The sequence below is a fragment of the Centropristis striata genome, chromosome 10 (genome assembly GCF_030273125.1).
Source record: "Centropristis striata isolate RG_2023a ecotype Rhode Island chromosome 10, C.striata_1.0, whole genome shotgun sequence".
In the NCBI taxonomy this organism is placed as follows: Eukaryota; Metazoa; Chordata; class Actinopteri; order Perciformes; family Serranidae; genus Centropristis; species Centropristis striata.
In genome coordinates, this window is record NC_081526.1 from 17,517,993 (window position 1) to 17,540,713 (window position 22,721).

At 40.7% G+C, this 22,721-nt stretch overlaps 1 protein-coding gene across 1 annotated transcript; it reads left to right on the plus strand.

The window, feature by feature from the left end:
• The first annotated feature begins 367 nt into the window (after positions 1 to 367).
• fhip1b (FHF complex subunit HOOK interacting protein 1B) lies at positions 368 to 20,536 on the plus strand. The gene is made up of 13 exons (XM_059342521.1): positions 368 to 424; positions 529 to 776; positions 5,051 to 5,560; positions 8,371 to 8,775; positions 9,936 to 10,166; positions 13,322 to 13,567; positions 13,885 to 14,052; positions 14,593 to 14,672; positions 15,333 to 15,502; positions 15,691 to 17,097; positions 17,256 to 17,434; positions 17,881 to 18,043; positions 19,881 to 20,536. Exons 3-13 carry the CDS (start codon positions 5,432 to 5,434, stop codon positions 20,189 to 20,191), a joined length of 3,489 nt encoding a protein of 1,162 aa, XP_059198504.1. The 5' UTR covers positions 368 to 424; positions 529 to 776; positions 5,051 to 5,431; the 3' UTR covers positions 20,192 to 20,536.
• Positions 20,537 to 22,721: the final 2,185 nt, after the last annotated feature.

Consider the following 22,721-nt stretch of genomic DNA (forward strand, 5'->3'; position numbering starts at 1 on the left):
CCTATGAATGTGACAAAATCAAAGAAGTGATGATCTTAAAGGGGTAAAATCACATGATCTGATCAACTGAGGGTGTAGGCGATTTTACCATAGCTGGCCTGCATCTCATTTGCCTCATCATGTCCTCATGAGATGATTTAAGCAAAAAACAAACAATTTTGACAACAATTGACTTAGGCGATTATTTTAACAGTGTGACCATGTGCATCTATCAATGTTCGTCGAAGTGGGTCATAGCGTTTGCACCTTCATTTTGGCACTTTAAACTCTTCATAAAGCAAAAAAGAGCAGAGAGGAGCAGAGAGGGGGAGAGGGGAGCAAAGAGGGGCAATGAGGAGCAGCGAAGAGCAAAGAGGAGGAGAGGGGAGCAAAGAGGAGCAAAGAGGAGCAATCAGGAGCAGCGAGGAGCAGCGTCGCTGTGGGTGTGAGTCAGAGAAGTCGTGTGGGAGGAGTTAAAGTAAGATGGCTGCGGGAAAGGGAAGAGTGTTTGAGAAATCATCAAATGGGATGTTTATCTGTCTCTAACAGGATGCGCAGCAGCCCGAATGAAGGAGTGGTTATTTTGTTAGCTTGCCCGGCTCAACATGGTCTAGCTCGCCAGTTGTCTCCAGGTTATCTGCTCGCTGTTCAGCCGTTTACTGCTCTGACATTGTGGAATTCATTAGCGGCTAGCCGTTAGCAGCCGACCAGCGCTAACTCACTAGCAATCAGCTAGCAGGTTACCGTTGAAATCAGGACCTCACAACAACAGTTGAGACTCCTACAAATATCAAAAGGTGAGCAACTATTTTATTCCCTTCTCTTTCAGCGCACAAACGCTTGATGAATTAAAAGCGTAAGTGGTTGACATTTCAAGCAAGCTAATTATTTTTGCAACTAGCCCTGCTATCATCTCGGTATTGAAATGCATTGGTTGTTGTTTTTCCGGCGGAGCCGAACGTAAGCCGCTTGGGTTGGCTAATATGAGATCTGGCGCAGGATGATGACTACGGGATCAGGTATAAAGCCCAAATGCTCTTAAGATAGCGTTACTCAACCAGTTTGAAAAGCAAGGTCGTCCTGTTTGATGGTTGAGTGCTAAGAACAGGCTGTCAGACTGGAGGGGACACATGACCCAGAGCACTGCAGTGATTGATGGCTGACTTGGTATGATACAATCTGTGAATGCATAATCAATTTAGTGGGTACTGTTTTTCTTTAAACTTGGCTTTGGCAGTCATCTGTACCCTCAACAGTGGCAAAAGCACTTCATCCTTCAATAATCTGCAGTCTAAACTCTACTAAAATTGAGTAGATCTGTTTTTTGACAAAAGACAAACTGCTGAAGTTTCACTCTAATCAAGTGCTCAACACTTTGACAGATTATGGTAATGTTAGACGTATGGATTCACTCAAGTGTAGACGTATTGAATATCAATACTCTGAGTATTGACTGAAATGTGTCTGTAGTATTGAAAACTTTCAAGTACTTGAGGCAACAAATGCTGATGGTCAGACGTTTTTCTAAATTTAGTCTTTGATCACATGTTTCCCCCATTTTCAAATCATAATTTTGCTGTTTTGTTTTGACGAGCACAATCCAAAGTCCTTTCCCCCAACTTTTGATAGACCGAAAATGAATCGGCAACACATTTGACAAAACACTGTTTTTAGCTTCTCCAAAATTACCTTTTGTTGGGTTTCTTCTCATATTAATTGATAATGAAAGGAATTGTCAGTTACTGCATTTTTCTACAGATAGAGTTGTTATACAGCTGCTGAGTTATAAGATAAAAATGGCAAACTGATGCAAGTAAAGTCATTTCTTGTACTTGTGAACATTCACTGACGTACCTCATTGAAAATACCCACCCAAATAGAGAATGACAATATATATTTTTAAAAGTGTTTAGAGTGTAGTGTAGCTGTCTGTTTTATAGTGTAGTGCCTGATCAGTTCACTTTTAAGGCTGAAAACTTGTCTCTCAGAATACGTTTGGATTATGCTGTGTACCATATCAAAAAGCAAGAGAGTTTTTGAAGGTAGGTTGAGAAGCTGGTTTTCATCATAGTGAGGGGTTAGGGTTGCAGAGCTGAGGTATTTGTTGGTACAAGAGATCAGTAAGTTGGCGGCAGGAAATTATTGCATTTACAAGGAGCACACAGGCACAGCCACATTTTCTGGTGTGTTTTTAGATCAGCTTACAGACTTAGAAGTGCACATTAAGTGCAACTTCACTAATCACATCTGTGTTTGCATTGGCAGACGCAGTGAGCATGCACAGTGGCAGCTGCAACAGATATGAGTTGATACAGACAGTAAAAAAAGACGGGGCAGAAGTAAAATTGTGAGGGACAGAGACCTTGGAGCTCTGCCTGTTTTCACACCTGTGCACACCTGGACAATTCCTGCAGAAAGCAGGCGTGGCTGTCAGTTTTTTCCACTGTGGGAAGTCACAAAAACTTCTACTTTACATTGTCTGTCTGAACTTGTGAGAGAGTCTTGGCCGTCAGCCACTGAGGTGTGTTTAGAACAGTCGAAGCGAGCTGTGGTATAAGTGTGTTTAATCACTAACCTTTGCCTCTCTTGTCTTTATGAAAGCAACCTCCCCTTAGTGGAATCTGTAGGTGTACTTTGAACTCATTTTATGAGTGTTTTTTATGTCACTCTGTGTGTGTGTGACATGGAAATAAAAAACATTTTGAATTTCCTTATGTGGGTCAGAAAGTTTCGTCTTTAATGCTGAGGCAGTCTGGCTGACGTGCTATTAAGGTAATTGCATTTACGGTTATCATCGTAAAATAGCATTAATAGTAATTTTGCTGTAGATGTCTCTGCTTTGATTCTTTCTTAGTTGAGTTTCTTTCTGCTTTTGCATCTTGGTAATGGATTCATTAAATGCAATTTACAGAAAACATTAGATCCTGAGTATCATATACTTTGACTCACCTGCTGCGAACTAGAACTGAATTATTAAATTGGACGTTACATTTTACCTGCCTTTTTCAGTGCTGCGTCAATACTCAATACTAGCTGCTGAGGAATTCAATAAAGAAAGTATGCAGCGTTATTGATTCATTCGTCATCAAGTCTGTTACTCGTGTCCAGCCTAAGTTCAAGTCATATGACTTCATACTCGTATACTGTTGAGCATGTGGCCATAAATGGAAAAAGAAAATCTGTTTGAATGGTATTTATCTATACTTTATTAATAGCAGTGTGATATTGAACTCTGATATTGAATTAACATATTGAATCAGAAATCTTATGAATGATCTTTCACTCAAATGATGCAATGTATTACAGTAATATCAGGTTTCTCCTGCAGAAATCTATCTGTACTAACCAAAGGAGTATTTGTTGGCCTTAAAGGTGGGTCGCAGATGTTGGGTCACAATACTATAAAAAGGCATCAAACATTAAAACCACTCCTGCAGCATAATCCACTTCTCCACTGTTGATCCATCTGTTCAGTCCTTTTTCAAATAATCCTCACAATAAATCACCAAATACACTACTTCCGGCAGATATTTTTGGAGCTATTAGGATGTGATAGCGGGAGGAATGTATTTAGCCATATCATGGAAAAACTATGAATCATAAACCATTACAGTATTAGAGTATTTGATACTCGATTTGACAGCATATTTCCATGATTAAGTAATTTGGTTAATGCAGAAAGTCGACAGTAACGCTTAAATCCATGTTAACAAGAGACACTCCTTTCTATTAATGAATTGTGAGAGCACTGAAATAAGAGATTTGTGATGCCTTGTCATCAGTATGACTGCAAATGTGTTACTGATAAAATTGAGTCTTGTGGCCCAAACTGAAACCTTTCATCAGTTCAATGTGGCTCTTTTATCTTTGCTCCCTTGCAATAACATGCAAAGCTGATCAACCAGATGTTAACGGAATTAAAGAGAACACACTTTGCATAGAAAGTAGCTCTGGCCATGTGAATTAATATTCTAAAAAAAAAAAAAGGATGAAGATCTGCTCTGCGAAGCCCATTTTGTGCTTTTACTTGTTATCAGCATTTGTTGGGGCAGTGGAACCTTTAAATTGTGCAGAAATGCTTTGTCTAACCTCCCTTATTTTTTGGCCAGTTTGTTGAAGAAAGGTTGTTTGAAGCAGGAGCTGCAATTTTGAGTGGGCGGAAATATTTTTCTATCCAAATATTGAAGTTACTATGGTTGTTTGGCAAAAATCGTTTAAGGAAATCTTGCATTCATTTTGGATTTTTTAAATCTTTAATTATTATCTGTGGTTAACTTTGACGCAAGGAGGATGCTTGACATTTGCCGTCAATAATACAGGACTGACAGTTATTTCCATGTTGAGTCGAAGGTGGACTGGATGTAGCTCTTTCACAGACGGACTGAATGGTTTCCCTGGTAACAACATACTGTAGAGGCTGACTTGTGTGTTTGTTTAGGAAAAACAGACGTTCCTTACCACAAATGATATGATTGGTGTTTTGTATGCATTTTGCACTTGCTGTCACTTCCATATGTCTGGCTGTATGAAACCATTTTATGCTTTGATGCAACTGTATGAGCAGGACTGCTTTTTGGAAAGACTAGATTCAAATTTTCTTTGCATCTATGGGATTAAGTATCTTGGTTTTATAGACATATACTTGATGTTAAATTCACTGGATTAGACAAAACGGATATCTGGATATTTTACCTACAAAATGTTCCCTGTAAAGTTTTGAGAAAATGTTTTCACAGTGTATAGTTTGCAGACATGTATCTTATAATTTCAGGCTGACACACTGAACTAGCTCAGACTAATCCAGATTCTGATCAGTTTTAGCCTTACCATTCCCTAACCCTGTTACCAACTGTAAGCTCAAAATGCACCGCAGCTACCATAAATATAAAGGCTGGCTGTTACTTTACATTTTCAGAGCCACATTAATGACAATACAGATAAGTATTAAAGTAATAAATACTTGGAAAAGGCACAATACATATTTATATTTTGCAAGTTTTAAGAAGGTTTGTATTATTGTTGTTGTGTACACTTTAAATGCTGATATGTTTTGTGTTTGTTTCCCCAACAGAGTGGCCGTCCTGACTGGCTATGGAGTGGTGTTGGCTTCAGACTGGATGACAGTGTCTACAGGGCGGACAGGGTCACACAGATTCTAAAGCAGCAGAACGCTCTTACTAGATGTGCACTGACTGGAAGTGACAGCGCGTTTGCAGCAGACCTCCTTCCCCTCTTTATCTCTCTTCGGATACGCTTTCCCCTCCCCTTCTCCCCCTCTTCTCCCCATCTCCCTCCTCCTCCTCCTTTCCACATCTTTTCCTTTTCTTCCCTTAATTTCTTTTTGGCTTCTGTTGCTTTTATATTCTGCCCTTTTCTTTCTCCTTTTTACTGGTACTCCTTCTCTTGTCTTTGAGTTCTTGTAACCTTTGACCTGCCTCTCACTGGGTCCAGTATGAGCTGGCTGAGCAGGTTGAACCCGCGGGGCCCTGGGAGTCGGTCCGGCAGGAGCGCCGTCCCCTCCAGCCCCTGCACTGCTGACCCAGAGACCTGCCTCATGGTTTTTGAGAACCACTGGAGACAGGTGAACTGGAGACACACCTATTTTCTTAAATTCTGATGAAATTACATATTCTGCTTGGATCATAACATATTGTGCTTTCTGGTCTCAACCTTTCATCTTTTTACAAGTACCACAGGTCCATCAGAAGAGTTTTAAAACATCAGTCAGCAGTTACCATCTTATCCAAACTACATATTTAAAACTGCTTAAGTAGTTTAGTGGTTTCCCTCGAGTGAATTGAGTGATTTTTTTCCTTAGTGTTGGAAGTAATGACCAAAAGAACAAAATTAAGACACAGGTTATAACGAAGCAGAATAACCGTTTCACCCAGAGATTTTTTCATTCTGAAAGGCTACCTCCCTTGTCTGAGTTGTCCACTTCTCACTCCTCCCTCTCTGAGTCATAAGTCAGTCACATCTGAAGACAAGATACACACATTTAAGATTCAGCGTGACTTACATTTTCCGTGGATATCATGATGTCTTGACAAAGAAATGTCTAAAAATCCACCTAGAATCATAGAAAAGAGGTGCTCCTCCTGAACTTGCATGAATCATCAAGTTTTCTTTTAAATAATCCAGTGATATTTGGTGATTAATGATTAATGGTGCCAAAATGTAAACAAAATATAAGTGGGCTCATGTTCACTCACTGACATTTGTCAGAGGTGGCCCACTAAACTTTGTTAGTTGCCAACCTAAACAAGTTTAAGCAGGGATTTTCAATTATTTTCTCGTTTTGTCTAATCGTTCATCTATTTAATATAAGAAAACATTGAAAAATGTCCCCAAGCTCCGAGTAAATGGCTGCTCTCTCGAAAGATATTCAGTTAACAATTAGGTCAAACATAAAATGGCAGAAAATCCGCACTGAGCTTAGCAAATGTGTAACATGTCAGTTTTAAAAAAGAATGTATAAAATTCAGAATTTAGAGTTAATATTTACGGGTTAACAGGGACGGGTTAAGATAGAACCCAAAAAACAACATTTTCATTGAAGCTGTTGAGTCGAAGCTGTTAATGTTTATGTTCACTTTTGCCGTTTTTTTTTTTTTTTCAAATAAAAGTGAGACCAGTGAGAGTTTTAAGGCTCATTCTTTGTCTTAGTGAATGATTATGTATCTAGACACTAAGTGTGGATGTTCACACATTGACTTGGCTCTGTCAGTGCTGATGAGAGTGGTCAGTCCACTTAAACTGTGTGACTGGCATCTATCCAATCACTGACTGAACGTTTTATAGGTTACAGAGCCTTGCCACTGCCTGACTGTTGAATTTTCTCAGAGGCAATATTAGACATCTGAGCAATACTTATTGGCTTGTTATGGGAGGCTCATGGAGAGTATGCGTGCATGCATGTGTGCGTGCGTGTGAGCTTTGCAAGTGTACTCTTTTCATGCCTTACATTTTGCATGGAAGCTTTTAAGTACAAATTCATTATAGAAGAAGCAGAAAGTAGTCTGGATATGTTGCAACTGAATTGGAACATCAGACATACTGCTACATGATTCCTAGTACTGTACCTAACATGCATGTCAGGGGTGGAGGGAAACTGGTGCACCCTGTTTTGAAATGTCAATTCTCCATTTTTTTCATAGTTTGTAAGAGACTGGTAGATAGATGTATGTTGAGGATTCATTAAGATGTAAGTGGGTATGAGAAAATAACAAATTTAACAAGTGGTTTAGTGGTAGTGGTGTGTTTTACAAATACATATGTGTTGTGTAACATACACCACATTGGTTCTAGCCTCCAGCTCACACATTAACCAACCACAAACTTGACACTGCTTAAGCACAAAGAAGTACATTTCTTATCCGTCTGAGCTGCTTGCAGCTCTGCAAATCATCATTGCTATAGTCACGCTGACTGGTAGACCTCATGATAAATGTTGCAAAACCTCTCATTTCTCAGTTTGTTCTTTTAAACTATGGTCACAAAATTTTGCAAAGTTTTATCCGTAGGAAAAAAAGTGTTTTGTAGAAATTGAAAGTAAGCCTCCATAAATAAAATACATTTCTTGTTATATTTTTGATAGTAGAAAATGCAGCCAGCATATTTTTGAACACATCAAAGGGGGCAAAAGATTTTTTACGACTTCAGTCTATACAGTCCTATCTTTCACCCGTGACAAAAGGCAAAGCACAGTCGTTACTGATGACATTCATTAGGTCTACATTCTAATAAAGAGTCCCAGTATGCAATGACATTTGCTGTTTACAAAATACCTCCCAAACAGTTATTAGTGTACTCTTCAGTGAGCAGTGAGATTTCGGACACTTATGAATCATTTTCGTCATCACTGACATCTTTAGTGTTGCTATATATATATATATATATATATATATATATATATATATATATATATATATAATTATGAATGCTCCACATTGCATTATGGGGCTGTTAGCTGAAAGTTTTACATACCATGCACATTGATCTCTTTTCCTTCCACTCTTTGGATTTGCAAGGCCACTACACAGAGTATAGATGTCACACTCAGACACTTGAGACTTCAATAGAATTGCAGATAGTAAATATAGTGGTTTGGACACAGCCACAGATGATGCTGTAAAACTAAAGCAGCTAGTTGGAATTCAGTGATCATTACTGTCTTTATTTACATCTCCACTTTTCCTCCTGTGATGTCAAAATGTCCAGATTAAAGAACTTAACCAGTTCGACCCAGCTGCCGTGTGCAGTCTGAATTTCCAACTTGTTCAGAACTGCATTGAAATATGTTTGAGATCAGACTTTTGTTATTTGTTAACTCCTCGTACAAGGACAGCAAAGTTACACATTACACTAAAACACTGTACCTTTTTTTTTTAGGTATCTTGGGTGTTGGAGCAGCAGGAACCCTCTTCCTCCAGCGATGATCTGACCGCAGTGAGGAATCACACCGACCAGATGTTGTGTCTGCTTGCAGAGGAGCGGCCTGCTGAGAGCCCAGAGGGAAGCGTCGGTGTGGCACCTATGGGCCCCATACTGGAGCTGGTGGTCACTGAGAATATTCTAGAGCACCTGGTTCAGTGGCACCTCCGCCGCGGCCTGGACCCCGACAGCCAGGGGGCGCTGCTTAAGCTGTTTGAGATGCTCATCGGTCAGTCCCAGCAGCCTCTGCTGCAGCACACAGCCGTCCTCCACCCCCTGCTGAGGCTGCTGGGAGCCTGCGCTGATCCAGAACTCGGTTGTCCTCCAGCCCTTGAAAACAGCCTGGTACTCCTGCTCAACCAGGTACATTCACCTACAGTCTATATATGAACTTCTCTAATGTGCACAGAGGTGTCTTCTAGACGAGACATGATATTGGGTTCACAAGAACGAGACGAGATGAGATTTTGACAAAATGACAAAATATATGACTGGACCAACAGACTTTTATTTAACAGAGTTGCACATGCATTTTGAAATGTTTTATTATAACTCTTTACATGCATAATGTAAGCATGCACTTTTAATAAACTTCCACAAATTGAAACTAAAACTAAAATGTATAAATGTTAAAATAAGATAAATAAAAAAATAAAATCCCCCAGAGGGATTAAATATCGTCAATTTTAATCTTGCGAGATCTCGTGTCACAAGATCTAGTCACACCCTAGTATCTTCATAAAAAGTTGTTCATTGTTGGCCTTCTAGCTAAGTTTACCTTGCTAATTCAACTGCAATTTGTATGCATATAAATGTTAAAAGGAAAGAAAATGTAAAATTTGGATGAAATGGTGGATTAGTTGTGAATTTTATATGGGCTCTGCACTAAAATCTCATGAACTGAATAATAGAATAATTCTTATTCACTGCACTGTTTAACAGACTTTCCTTTTTAGTTAGTGTTGCGTAAAGATGACTGTCGCTGTCCCAGACCAAAAAATCTATCTGTTTTTAAAGTAATTTTTATGAGGATGAAAGTAGTCACTGGATCAGAAAAAAAACTATTGGAATGATTAAACACCACACACTACGGTTTTATCTCACTGACAAATCCATCTCACACAGACTGAAATAGACACAGCAACTTGGAATCATCAGATGTGACAGCCAAATAACTATAAATTATTAGGTGTCCAACTAAAAAAACGCAATAAAAACTTCCGCCCTGCTCAAAACTATAAAACATTGAAAGAGTTTGAGGATTTTAACCCTTTAAATGCCAGTTTGATTGCATGATGTCACTGATGTTTTTTTTATATATATAAAAATGTTTTTTTTCATAGTATATATAATATATATGGCCTTTGTTTTATTTAAGACCAGCATTTAAAAAAAAGTCTTTGATCTAACTTTTAGAAATCCGGCAGGAGAAAGTATTGAAAAATGTAACTATACTCTCTCCTGTGTTTTGGACTTGAGTACAGTTCTGTTTTTGATTGTAAATATCTGTAAATCCCCATCAGATCTGTGTGTCCATGGCCCGGCAGCCGGTTGTTCTAGAGATGTTGTTCCGAGCAGCACCGGCTCAGCAGGGCTCCACCAACCTGCTCATCTTCTCCCTCCTCGTGCCGTTTATCCACCGGGACGGAGCCATCGGACAGCAGGCCAGAGATGCACTGCTACTCGTCATGGCGACCTCAGCCAACCACGAGGCCGTGGCACGTTACATTGCTGAAAACTCTTACTTCTGCCCGGTGAGTGAGGGTGCTCATGTAAAATATGTTGTTATGGAACGTGTCACGCTACCTCAGGCTTTAGTAGAGGATGTGGTTACAGAAGGTGCATCTTTTTTATCTACTCTATCTCCGTTGATGCAGCTTCTCTTCCTTTCCTGAGGTTTCTTACATATTTTTTAATGTTCGTGGTCTTTGGGGGCAGTTTGTCACTTTTCCTCTAAGAGATCTTGAGCAATGAACTGTTTTTGTGTGGACGACTGTTTACAAATTGTGAATAATATTACCCTACAAAGACTGCACTGGACCATAATTATTTCCAAGAACTAAGTTGTATACTTTGTATTACAAGTTTTCTGTTTTTCATTTTATGTGTACAGATAAATATATTCCTTAAAGACAATAAGGAAATGTGATAGAGGTGCAAACACACTGCAGAGAGGCTTGTTCAGGATATTCTCCAGTCTATGTTTTAATCTATTAGGAAAAGGAGAAACATTAGAAATATGGTAAAGAAAGACAAGATAATATTGCACAAATTTGCCAACATCCTTATTTACAAGTACACAAAGTGTTTAACAACAAAGGTAATGGCAAATTATTAATAGGCAGGTTACACAGCTAATCCATCAGGACCAGTTTCTAAATGTATTAAAGTAAAGTTAAATGATATATTATTGCTGCTTGATTTTTTTAATGTGGTTTGGATAATTTGGCATGCTTTGGAAAGCTGAAGCTACAGGGGGAAAATCAAGCATAATCAAAAGCTCTTCAAAGCCAGCATGGTAGAGTGTCTTTAATCAAACATTCATTCATTAATTAACTTGTTGAATTGTTAATAGATCACAAAGTAGGGCAGATATCCAATTATTTGGGTTTGACAGTTTATTAATTATCAAGTTTTCCGTTTACGAAGTAAAACATCCCACTAAGGGAAACATTTTAAAATGTAAATCAATGTAAAAATATTATGTCAAACTCAACTCTATTATTTATAGCTTAGCTCTTGCAGAAAAGGGCCATCAGACATTTATACACATGAATATGAATATGACTCTTTAGTGATGTGATAGTTGGGGACAGCTTATAATGTAGAATACTGGCTTAGTGTCAACACTCCTTTAAGGGCTATGTGTGTGTGTGGGTGCGTGTGCTGTGTAATTGTAATGCATCAGTGATGGTGTGTGATAATGGAAGCGGAAGGATGTGACTTTGCACTCTGATGGACATTCATCCTAATCTACATCCTATCAGCTCTGCCACAAGTTAGAGGGCTTCCTGTAGACGTCTTAAAAAATAACCAGCTCATCCAACATCACATGTCTTCAATGTTTAAAACAAACGGATAAATTGAAAATCCTTTGTATCACACGTCTCCTTAATACTGCTTTATACACATCAAACCAAACCAAACCAACCACCAATGATAGTTAACCAAAATTAACGATACAGATACAAAACAAAAAATGTCTTTCATTAATTAGTGATCTTGATTTTAATTAATGAAATTTTATTTTTAGAGAAAACACTGAAACCACTTATCTGTTGTGGTATTCATTTAGTCTGTAAATGATCAGAAAGAAGCCTGGTTGCTTTGTGTTGTTGTAGTTTCTTCCAGCTGCCACTAGGTGTTACTAAAGAGCCATTTTATGCTGATTGCACTCAAATATATTTCTACTAAATAAGACTGTACTTACTGTCTGGAAATAATTTTGATAGTGGCTCTGTGTGAGGTTACGGTTTGTTTGTGCATAATTTTACACCATCACCATTGCTCACCATTTTAGCTCCAAAACTGCACTGGGAGAGTGAATGGTGTAGCGTGATGATTATGTCTGTTCACCAGATTTAAATGCTGTGGTCAGTACTGTTATCTTTTCCTCTGCCTGTTCACTCTGGTGTTAAAGAGCTGGCTCAGCTATTTTCTGCTCGTCCTCGTTCCAGCAGTCTGACCTACTTACAGGATACAAGGACCAGTGGAGGTGGCATCAAGGACCGCATGCTCCTCTCTGCCTGAGTCGCATTATTTTCTGCCACTTGGTTACAGTTGTCATAGACCCTGCTACAAATAGCAAACACCCCCCTTATTTTATCACAAACACACTCCTCTTTTCCCCTCCTTCAATCTCGGTACAAGCTCTTTTTTGATGAGTTTTGATCAATGAATTATTTGCATTTCCTTAGTTGAATTCACAGGTTTAAGTTTCCCCAATATACATTTCCGCTGTTCCAGCAAGCAAATGTCACCTGCTGTTGTCATAACATTAAGTTACATAAGGGCATTTGTACATACTTGGTGGTGATTCCGCTTATTAAACTCCTGCTGCAGGTAAAAGAGCTGTTGTAGATATCCATAGGTTCATCAGTGGTGTTATGAAAACAAAATGTGTTTCAGCCAAGAGAACACTGCCATGTGCTATGTACATTATAAATATGCCTCTCTGTGATTAAAACAGAGAGAGTAAGGCAGTGGTATTGTCTGTTTTCAGGCAGGACTTATTATAGGGCTACAACATACTATTACATTAACCTGCTTATTATTTTCTTGATTAATTTATTTATCATTTAGTGTATAAAATGTCACAAAATGGTAAGAAATTATCACTCTCAATTACTGAAAGCCCACTGTGACATCTTGAAAAAACCCCAAAATATTTAGCTCGAAAAATTATTTCAGTGATTGTCTGGTCAAATTCTGTGGTGGTGTCTGTATCTGCAGAGATTCTGTCTTCTGCTTATATTTACTCGTATTTTCATTTTGCTGTGTTCAGGAGATTTATAGGCATCACCCTTTGGGTAGGAAGTATAAAAATAGCATAAACAGTGCAAAAAACACTAATACAGTGAGGTAAAAGCTCAGACAAGGCTTGTTCTAAAAGAAGGAAATATGGGATTTGCTTTCACCTTTGTTGAGCCAAGGAGGGGCTAAGTTTGAATTTTGTGTTTACAAACAGCAAGTGACAATTGCTGCATAGTATGAATATATTACATTGACCTGATTTTTTTCAATTTAATTTTTTTTGTTTTTGTTTCCATTGTTAAAAATCAAGTATCTTTTGTGAAAATCTGTAGAAACAACCCACAACACACATATTTTTACCTGAGGGCTCTCCGACACCTCAGTCACCTTCTGACCCACAGCTGTCTTACCTCTAGCCTCTCTGTCTCTCTATCAGGTGTTGGCTACGGGCCTCAGTGCTCTCTACTCCTCCCTGCCCAGAAAGATTGAGGTGCGAGGAGACGACTGGCATGCCCTGCGGCGGGAGGACTGGATGGTTGTGTCATCGCTTGTGTTGTTCATGAACTCTCTGGAGTTCTGCAACGCTGTGGTGCAGGTCGCTCATCCCTTGGTCCGCTCCCAGCTCCTGGACTACCTCCATAACGGCTTCCTTGTACCTGTCATGGGCCCTGCACTGCACAAGGTAGGAAAGGGGAGGGAGATGGAAGGAGGATCATGGTTACTTGTAAGTAAAATCTTATGTATGGTGGACCACACAGATGAAAATTGACCCTTTTTATGGCTTTATTTATCATGTATTTTAAGTGAATTAGCAGGACAGCTGTGTGAACTTTTTGCTGGCCTTTCTTTAGCAGATGAGTCAGAGCGTGAGTCAAAGCAAACTATGACTTTATAATTTTTTTTTAAATTGTCTCATTGCTGGTTTTAAATCTAAGCCTTCATCTTATTAGTCGTGTTGCCCTCTTTGATACAAATTTGTGTGTGTGTGTGTGTTTGTAGTCGTCGGTGGACGAGATGATTGCCAGCACCGCCTACCTGGACCTTTTCCTGCGCAGTGTGTCGGAGACATCCCTCCTTAAAACCTTCCTGCGCTTCATCCTGCTGCATCGCCACGACAACGACACAATCCTGGAAACACTGCTCACACGCATAAGCAGCAATTCAAGGGTATAAATATATATATGTGTGTGTGTGTGTGTGATAGAGCCTTGAGGCCCTTATATGAACTCAGTTGTGTGGGTGCTGCGTGGGCTGAGAACAAGAATTGATTGAAAGTGAATTCGGCAGAATACTGAAGTATCTGTTTTTCAGAACAAACATAAAGAGTATGTGTCATAAAGCCTGCCACGTCTATCGGCTGTTTTATTCCACATTGTTTGTATTTGGTAAAAAAAATTCCACAGCAGAACGTGAAAATAATCTTAAACTTTGTTTTTGTTTTAGAGGGCATCAATGGGAAGAAGAAAAACTTTTGATTTTGACTGCTTCAGTTTTATTTTGTAGTTCTGTTCACTCCCATGATAACATTTTTATTTGACTGAATGTACGTCTCAGAAAATTGTTGAAATTACCTGGAAAATATAAAAAATACAAAATGAAGACCCCCAAATTAACATATTTTTGACCATATCATATGCAAATTGGCATTAATATACATTATCTCTACAGATAATAACCATGTTCTAACTACTCAACTGTGTGTTGCAGCTCTGCATGGTATCATTGAGCCTCTTTAGGACTCTTCTGTCACTGAACTGTGAAGACGTCATGCTGCAGCTCGTTCTCAGGTAAGTCTGCACATATCACAACACTTTGGAAGCAAAGTGTTATAATGTTTTATTTAATGTGCAAAACATATGGTTGTACATCTTTTTTCTCCACACTGTTCAGATTACTGAAGATAAATTTATGTGTCACAAAGTCTCTCTGTCTCTCATTTTAGTATTTCTGTCCCTTCAGCATCTATTTTTATTTGTACTACCTGGCCCTTTAACGAACACTTATTTTACTGAGAAATACATTTGCATATTGGCAAAGCAACACACTGTCACTGAGATGTTTGTCCTTCTTTCAGAATGTAAAAAATTAAACAAAACTGCACATGTGGTTGCATTTGACTTTAGACTTCTAGATATTTTATCACCAGGATGATTGAGAATCTTTATATATATTATATTTTAACCAGGTTATAGTCTCATTGACATTAAAATCTGGGCGGGGCTAAGAAGCGAGCATGAACATTGTTACAAAATAGAAACAGACAATATGACTTAAATTCCCCAACAAGAATAAGATTATACAATTCAAGTTCCTTCTGTAAAACAGAAAAATCATGTTAACCAGCTTTCACAGCAAGATATCAATGCAAACATTTCCAAAGAAAATGTGGGGTCGAAAATGCCTAAATTGACAAATGGTTTGTGCATATGTTTGTGTTGTGCTGCCAGGTATCTACTGCCCTGTACACATGTAATGCTGAGTCAGCGTCGTGCTATCAGGGAGACTGACCTGTACGGAAAGTCTGCAAATAAGTTCCTGTCGCTGATCCCCGAGTGCTGCCGGATGAATGCATCATCCTCTGCTGAGCGGGACGAGGACAGTGCATTCTGGGGCAAAGGTGAGCAACACACACCTGTGTGAAAAGGATGGCAAATTAAGTAATTCAAGTTTATTAATATTAATTTAAGTGCAGGACCAAATTTCTACACATAATTATGTCAAATCAAGACATAAATCTTTATATGATGTGAATTTGTCAGTGGTTAGACTCTTAACTGTTTGCATCTGTTTTGTGTCCTCCTGCAGTATTGAACAGTCCCACCACAGAGTCTCCAGCTCCTCCCAGACCCAGCACTCCATCCCGCTTAGCCTTTTTCATCCGCCAATCGAGCAGTGGGGGTGGATCAGGAGGAGGGGGTCCCTCTACCCCCACCAGCATGGAGCCGCTGCAGTCGGGTCCTTCCAGTTCCCACCCTCTGTCCCCTGACAGCCCGATGCACCAGCAGCAGACTAACACAGAGTGTCTGGACTGGGATTCGGGTTACCTGGAGTACCTCAAAGACGCCCGGCGGGGCATCGAGATTTGCTCCTGGGCCTGCCGAAACTGGTCGGCGCCCTATGATGGAGAAAACCCCTCCCCGAACTCGGCACCTCCACCCCCGCCTCCCCCTACCTCCAACCCCTCCATGGCTATGTTCCCTGAGCACTTTTCTTTGCAGCAGGGAGGAAGCAGTAACACCCCTCCAGGCCAGCAGAGGGCGGCCATTGTAGCTGCAGCACGATCCGAGTGGAGCAGCTCAGAGCGGGACAGTGGCGAGTGGGACGTTACGATCGGCAAAAACAACTGCATCAGCCTTACACCGCGGTCGAAGAAACGCAGCCTGCAGAGAGAGGAGCTCCTGCCAAAGCCTGTACCTCAACTGGTCCCCTCTTCTTCCTCTTTGTCTTCAGCCACCCCTTTGTCAACTTCCCACCCCACGTCGTCCCCAGCGCCTCATAATCCCACCTCTGCCATCGCTGTTAGCTACCAGGCCATGTATAACGGAACCACGGGGCAGGGGGACGGGTGCTCAGACAATCGCGACAGAGGACTGGAGGTAAAGAAGGTGAAGAGAGACTTAGGGGAGCAGCAGCAGTATTTGGATGAAAATGCAAATCAAAATGGATCTCTTGTCACCTGCCCCTCCCAAAGCTGCACCGCTCTCCCACAGTCCATTTTTAGCAACAGTGAAATGAGTGATGCAGAATCACTTTGCACTAACCAGATTGCCTCTCAGAGCCCCGTCACCCAGCCGACATCTGACACCAAACTGCTGACCAGTGACACCTCAAACACACACAGTGCATCCTCAGATCTTCCAGAAGCCAACCAGACGCAACAATCTGTAGAGAGTCTTATCAAGGAGCTGCTAGAGCAGGCGCCAGGAGAGCCACAGCTCCCCGGAGACTCCAACGGTCAGGGCATCAGCATAGAGGCCTTCACGCAGGAGCTGAGGGAGCTGGAGGACCGGGTGAAGGAGCGCAGCCGAGCAGCTTGTCAGCAGGAGGAAACTGCCAGAGAGTCCCTGTCCTCTGAGCGGCAGGAGGAGGAGCAACAGCCGTCCTCGGCCCTCGAGGTGAAGCCGACGGGTGACACAAAGGGAGACGGCCCTGTGATCGGCCTCTGCAGTCCTGCTAGACCACTCAATCAGCCTGCCTCTCAGCCGTACACAGGTGAGACTCGAGTTAATGTTTACCTGTTACTGCATGTGTTATTTTGACCTATTTACAGCAGTGTTAAAGATTGATGACTTAATTGTTTTTATTTTTATGCCTCTGGTAAAGTTGTTCCATCTTTCCTTTTATTAATCCATCAGTCTTCTCCTCTGCAGGTCCGTTCATGGTGGTTCTGTTTGCCAAGCTGGAGAACATGCTCCAGAACTCGCTGTACGTCAACATCCTGCTCACGGGCATCGTGGCCCAGCTGGCCTGCTATCCTCAGCCGCTCCTACGCTCCTTCCTGCTCAACACCAACATGGTCTTCCAGCCCAGCGTCAAGTCACTGATCCAGGTATATTGTGATATAATAGTTTGAGGACACTCTCCATGCTCTCTATTGAACTTAACTACAGTACATTTCCAAACCTTGTTCTTGTCACAAACTGGAGAAAAGTTTCTGTATTTTTACTTGAAGTGATGACAGATTTTAGTGTCCTGCTTGTAGGCATATTTGTCCACTTCCAGCCCACCTCACGTCTGTGCTATGCTCTGTTCCAAAAGCATCAGGCCCACAATGCATTTGCATAGTTTAATTTCCATACTCCATTTCTGTCCATATCCGAAGATACTGTCAATGGATGACTAATACTGCATTGGACAGTAAAAAAAAAATCACTCTAGTTTGGGTACTGTGATGAGTCTTGAGTAAAATTTCCTGACCAAATAGTGTAATCAAGTAAAACAATGCAGGTTCTTATGAAAATTAATCAAAACTTTTTTTCCCTCACCTCACCTCAGGTTCTCGGTTCTGTGAAGAACCGTATCGAGGCGTTTGCAGCCTCTCACGAAGACTTCCCGGCCATGCTGAAGAAAGCCCAGCAGTACCTGGTGGCCCGAGGCAAAGTGGACTGGGCTGACTGTCCTGCGGGAGTTCCTACCCTGAGGCGCTCTGATTCCCTAGGTGAGCATGGAAACAGGAAGGCTGCATATAAAACAGTGTGTATGTGTGTGTGTTTTGCATTTTTCTGGTATGTACAGACTGCCTTTTCATGACTTCCCTATCCTATAAATGTGAGATTGCTAAGCTGCTGTCTTTACCTCCACACAAAAAAACTTGCGTAAGTTATTTCTATATAATTAAAGTTGAAATATTTTCTTTAACCCTTGTGCACCCCTTCAGAAAATGTTAATGTATTATTCTTGGTGCAAAAAATGTTCACTTCTTAAAAAGTGCTATAAAATATTGTATATATTTTTTTCACTTTCAGAGCATTAAATATTTTGACTAACATTAGTCCTGATCATAACTATAAAATTGACATGTATTTCTTAAATTTTTTTAACCCTTTAATGCCCTTTTTAGGAATGTTAACCCACATGTTTTAAATGATAAAAACACAAAATATGAAACAATTTGCGTCTGTGTCAGTGACAGGGTTAAGTGGAGCTAGAGCTGCAGATCATTTTCATATGTACTTTGCATGAATACTTGCTGCATTTGGCATTTTGCCTCTTGCCAGTAGCGGGCCCTTGAAGAGGTGCAAGCAATGCACATTTTGCACACAACAGCGAAAGGTCTGAACCCAGTGGTCAGGACCAGTGGTCAGGACCCAGTGTGGGGTCTTTTTCTCTGTTTCTTGGCCTTGGACTTGTGTCATCAGTGTGGCTGCTGCTGGTGTACATGGTGTGCTGTCTCTTCAGGCCATCATTGAGGCATCTAGGGATTGGGATTGAAAAGGAGGGGGAGGCGGGTGCTCCACAAATCCTTCAAACCCTGGATGGCAGCCATCCCTTCTCTCTGTTGATGCGCTGGGCTCAGATCACTGACTCTCGGACGGTATACTGAACTAATCTTTTTTCAAGTCATTTTGTTCATTTTAACTAGTGCAGCGCGGTAGCCCTCTTGAGACCAATGTAAGAAAAGAGCGTGGTTCTCAATCACTGAAGGCAACACTGTTGCTTCAGTTGACAAAGTATAATACACAAATGTCACAACCAATTCAAACCATGTGAAAACCAGGTATTGTACAGTACTAGGACCACTGGGATGCTTGTCGGCGCAGCATTGTTATGTATTGTGAACAAATCATTTAGATCCTCTACAGTGACTAGGTAGCTGTCACGTGACAAATGAATGAGATTCAAACTTGAAGACGCATAGTTGAGTCGCAAACTAATCATTTTTGTTTCCTGTCCTGACTGAGCTGATGCTGCTGTCAGGGGACGTGGGAACGTACTGCGTGAAAATGACCAAATTACTCACTGAGACTTCTCATTACTCCCCAGTTATATTAAAAATTAGTTCAAAGTGAATGAAACATTCATGAATGACACACAACTACAGTCTCTTCAGGGGTGGGAGCCCACATCAGCAACGGCCTCCTCCTCCTCCATGTCTTCCCTTGAGCTGGAGCTGGAAGATTCATCTTGTTCAAATTGTCTCCTCACTGCCTGTGTCAGTCCTGCTGATCATCCCCTCCGCATCTTCAGAGGACTGCAGGACAGCAGTCCTAGCCTCCTCCAGAGAAAAGAGTCTCCTCATTTTTGCTGAAGACATGGCAGGCCAAGCAAGCTACATGCACTTATAGGTTTGCAGCAACAGCACCTGAGTAAACATGCTGCACTGAAATCCAAAACAAAAGTTGCTTCTGTAGCAGAGTGCTTCTTTGATCTAATAAGTACTGTGTGGGTGGGGTCTGTGGGCATTGGGACGGGGATGTGCAAAATGTGCAAACTAATTTGATCTCAAGTTTCTCTCATCATAAATCCGTAGTAAACCCACTGTTTTCTTGTTCCAGTGAAAAGTCGTAAGCCATCTCTCGGAGACCTGATCCTTCGCCACACCAACAGCCCGACCCGTGCTCGACACGCCGCCCAGCTGGCCCTCGCACACGTGCGGGACGGTGGCCAATCCCTGCACAGCGCTCTGTTCAGAGGCGGTGGAGGCGGAGGGGGATCCGGCCTGGAGAAGCAAGCCGAGGCACTACGGGTGAAGAACGCCGTCTACTGCGCCGTTATCTTCTGTGAGTTCCTCAAGGAGCTGGCTGCCCTGGCTCAGGAGCATGCTGTCTCTCTGCCTTTTCCTCACAGCCAGGAGGCAGAGGAATAGACAGTGAACTCCTCAAATCTAGCTCTAAGCCTCCATTTCTTTTTGATTAGGCTATAAAAAGAGTTATATAGGATTCTCCCGTCACCAGAAGACTTTTCTGCCACTGAAGTGGGTTGTCTGCAACGATACAGACAAAAAGCAGGATGAAAACAGAGGCATTTTTGTACCAAAATCGTTAAAAGATACCTATATGACTGGAAGAATTTTCCTTATCTGTAAACTTACAATATTGTGCATATCATGTATTATATTTACATTCTATACACAGAAAATCTCAGTAAATTCTTGAGAATAGGAGCTTGTACATACACATACCATACCATGGTATAATGTGACACAGTAAAGCCACAGATAAAAGAAATAGGTGCACATATTGGTGCTAGTCTCTTTATGTTTTAAGGTGAAAGGGTGCTTTCAGGCAGCACAGAGGAGAAGCAGGTTTTGTCCTCAACACAGTTATAACAAACACCAAAAATAGTTGGGCAGGAAAACATTGGAAGTGTAGGCTCGTCAATCAACGACAAAGTCATCAAATCGGCTTTTGCCATCTCTGTACGACATCTTTTCTTTCTTCCTATATCAAGGACTGGCCGATAGAGAGAGCTCACAGAGCAACAGTAAGTGTTCCTCAGAGCATCTCAATTGTCCATTTTGTTTTTTTAAAAGCTGCAAAGACTAGCCATCTATGAACGAGATGAGAACTGGAACACACGGGAGGGAAGAGTGCCACTTTCTCTCCTGTGAATCAGCACGGCCAACACAACTGTACTGGAAACCTTTGGGTAATGAAAACCATTTTTTAAACATTTTGTTTAAAATGTTTGTCTTTTGCATTTGCACCATTTTCTAGACATATCAGCAGCAATTGTGTGGGAGCAGGTGTGTCTGTCGTTGTGTGTGAGATTTATTTTAACAAATGACTCCTTTCTAAAAGGTGACGCCAACTCTTCAGGCAGTAAGCCATTCACCTGTTGCCATAAAAGAGGCTGTGGGATTGATGAGGCAGCACTGCTTTACAATTCATACCTTTTATGTGTCATTTAGTCTTTTTAAAAGACCTAACAGTCTGCCAGAAAAAGCCGAGAAGGGAAGGATTTTTTTTCTAGGGTGCGTTGGCATGATTTCCATTTACTGACATTTAAAAAAAAAAGGTCCTCATGAGGCATTAACTGACTTTTCTTTAAACATTTCTTTGTTTGTGAGCTAAAATGAAGCTTGTAAGAAGCAATCTCAGTTGCAATTTATCCGTTTTTGTTTGTTAGCCTCAAAATATTGTCTTTTGGATGAGACAGGCCAAACTGAACATACATCTTGAAACTTAACATGCTGCTATTTTTTAACACTAACACCCTTTTTTTAGTGTAACTGCTACTCTTCATTTCATTGTGAGGTACCAAGTATAAATGTGCATGTGAGGATGTGCCAGAGTCTGTGCCAGTGTTGTGATTGGCATTTAATTTATTTTCTTGTGTCTGAATGAAGTCGCAGCCACACAGTGTTAAAAGCATTTGCCAAGACGAAATTCTCTTTCAATATTTTTCTCTTTTCCTCAACCTCCAGTAACCTTTAAGGCTTTAAATTGTTGTGTGCCAGTAGTTTTTTGTAAGAAGATGGTAATTCTTATTTTACAGGTCTGGAATTTCTTAATAATTTTCTTAATAATGTAAAACTCTTGATAATTTGTAAACTTGGTTCAGAATGTTTTTATGAAGTAAAGGGCCTGTAAAATAAGCATTATCTGTATGACTGCTTTGTGAAGTTCATCTAACTATGAATGAGCTTTTTATGAATTAATTTGGTTTTCTGCACATACTAGCCACTCTCAACTTTTAGCAGTAGAGAAGCTGCTAAAAGTGCCTGCCATCCTGCAAAGTCTTAATCTTAAAAAATAAAAAAAACAGACATCACTTTTGTCAAAGCCATATCCATGGTTGTCATGTTTGTAAATGTTAGTACTTCATTACTGCTGTAACTCACTTTTCTATGGAATTTCTAGACACATTTCGTAAAAAACACCCCACAGTTTTAATACCGTTAAGAGTTTCTGCATGCCAATTAAGGCCAGGTTATAAGGAAATAAAAATTAAGTAGTGTAGAGTAAGTTTTCTTTGGTTTGTGCGATAGTGCAGAGCTTAAATTAGCTTCACAGCAGTAGGTTTTAGTGGTTAGTGCGTCATCCCGGTGCCTGAGATCAGCGATGGCAAAGAACACATTTCACGCTGAATGTTTGCTCACGGTTAATTAAATTGGTAGAGAAATCACTTTGTATTTTACCCACTGCCATCCGTCCACCCATCTGTTCACCTAGCCAGGATTAATGTTTCCCTCCCACAGAGAGAAAGGCCGGAGAGTCACGTTCCTTGACAGGTTCCTCCTTTTACACTCAAGATTGTGTTTTATAACTACATTTTTTACAAACTGTTCTGATCTCGCTACTATTACTTCCTTGGTCACATTTAAAATAGTTTCAGTCAGCTATCTGTACTTCTGTCATATTTCTGTGGACACCAAAGACAATCTCTTTCTGACA

Excerpts from the sequence above, each read along its gene's own strand:
- fhip1b (XM_059342521.1), top strand. The coding sequence starts at position 5,432 with ATGAGCTGGCTGAGCAGGTTGAACCCGCGGGGCCCTGGGAGTCGGTCC. Across the intron at positions 8,776-9,935 it reads TGGTACTCCTGCTCAACCAG|ATCTGTGTGTCCATGGCCCG; the intron begins GTACATTCACCT and ends AATCCCCATCAG. Across the intron at positions 14,053-14,592 it reads GCATAAGCAGCAATTCAAGG|CTCTGCATGGTATCATTGAG; the intron begins GTATAAATATAT and ends TGTGTGTTGCAG.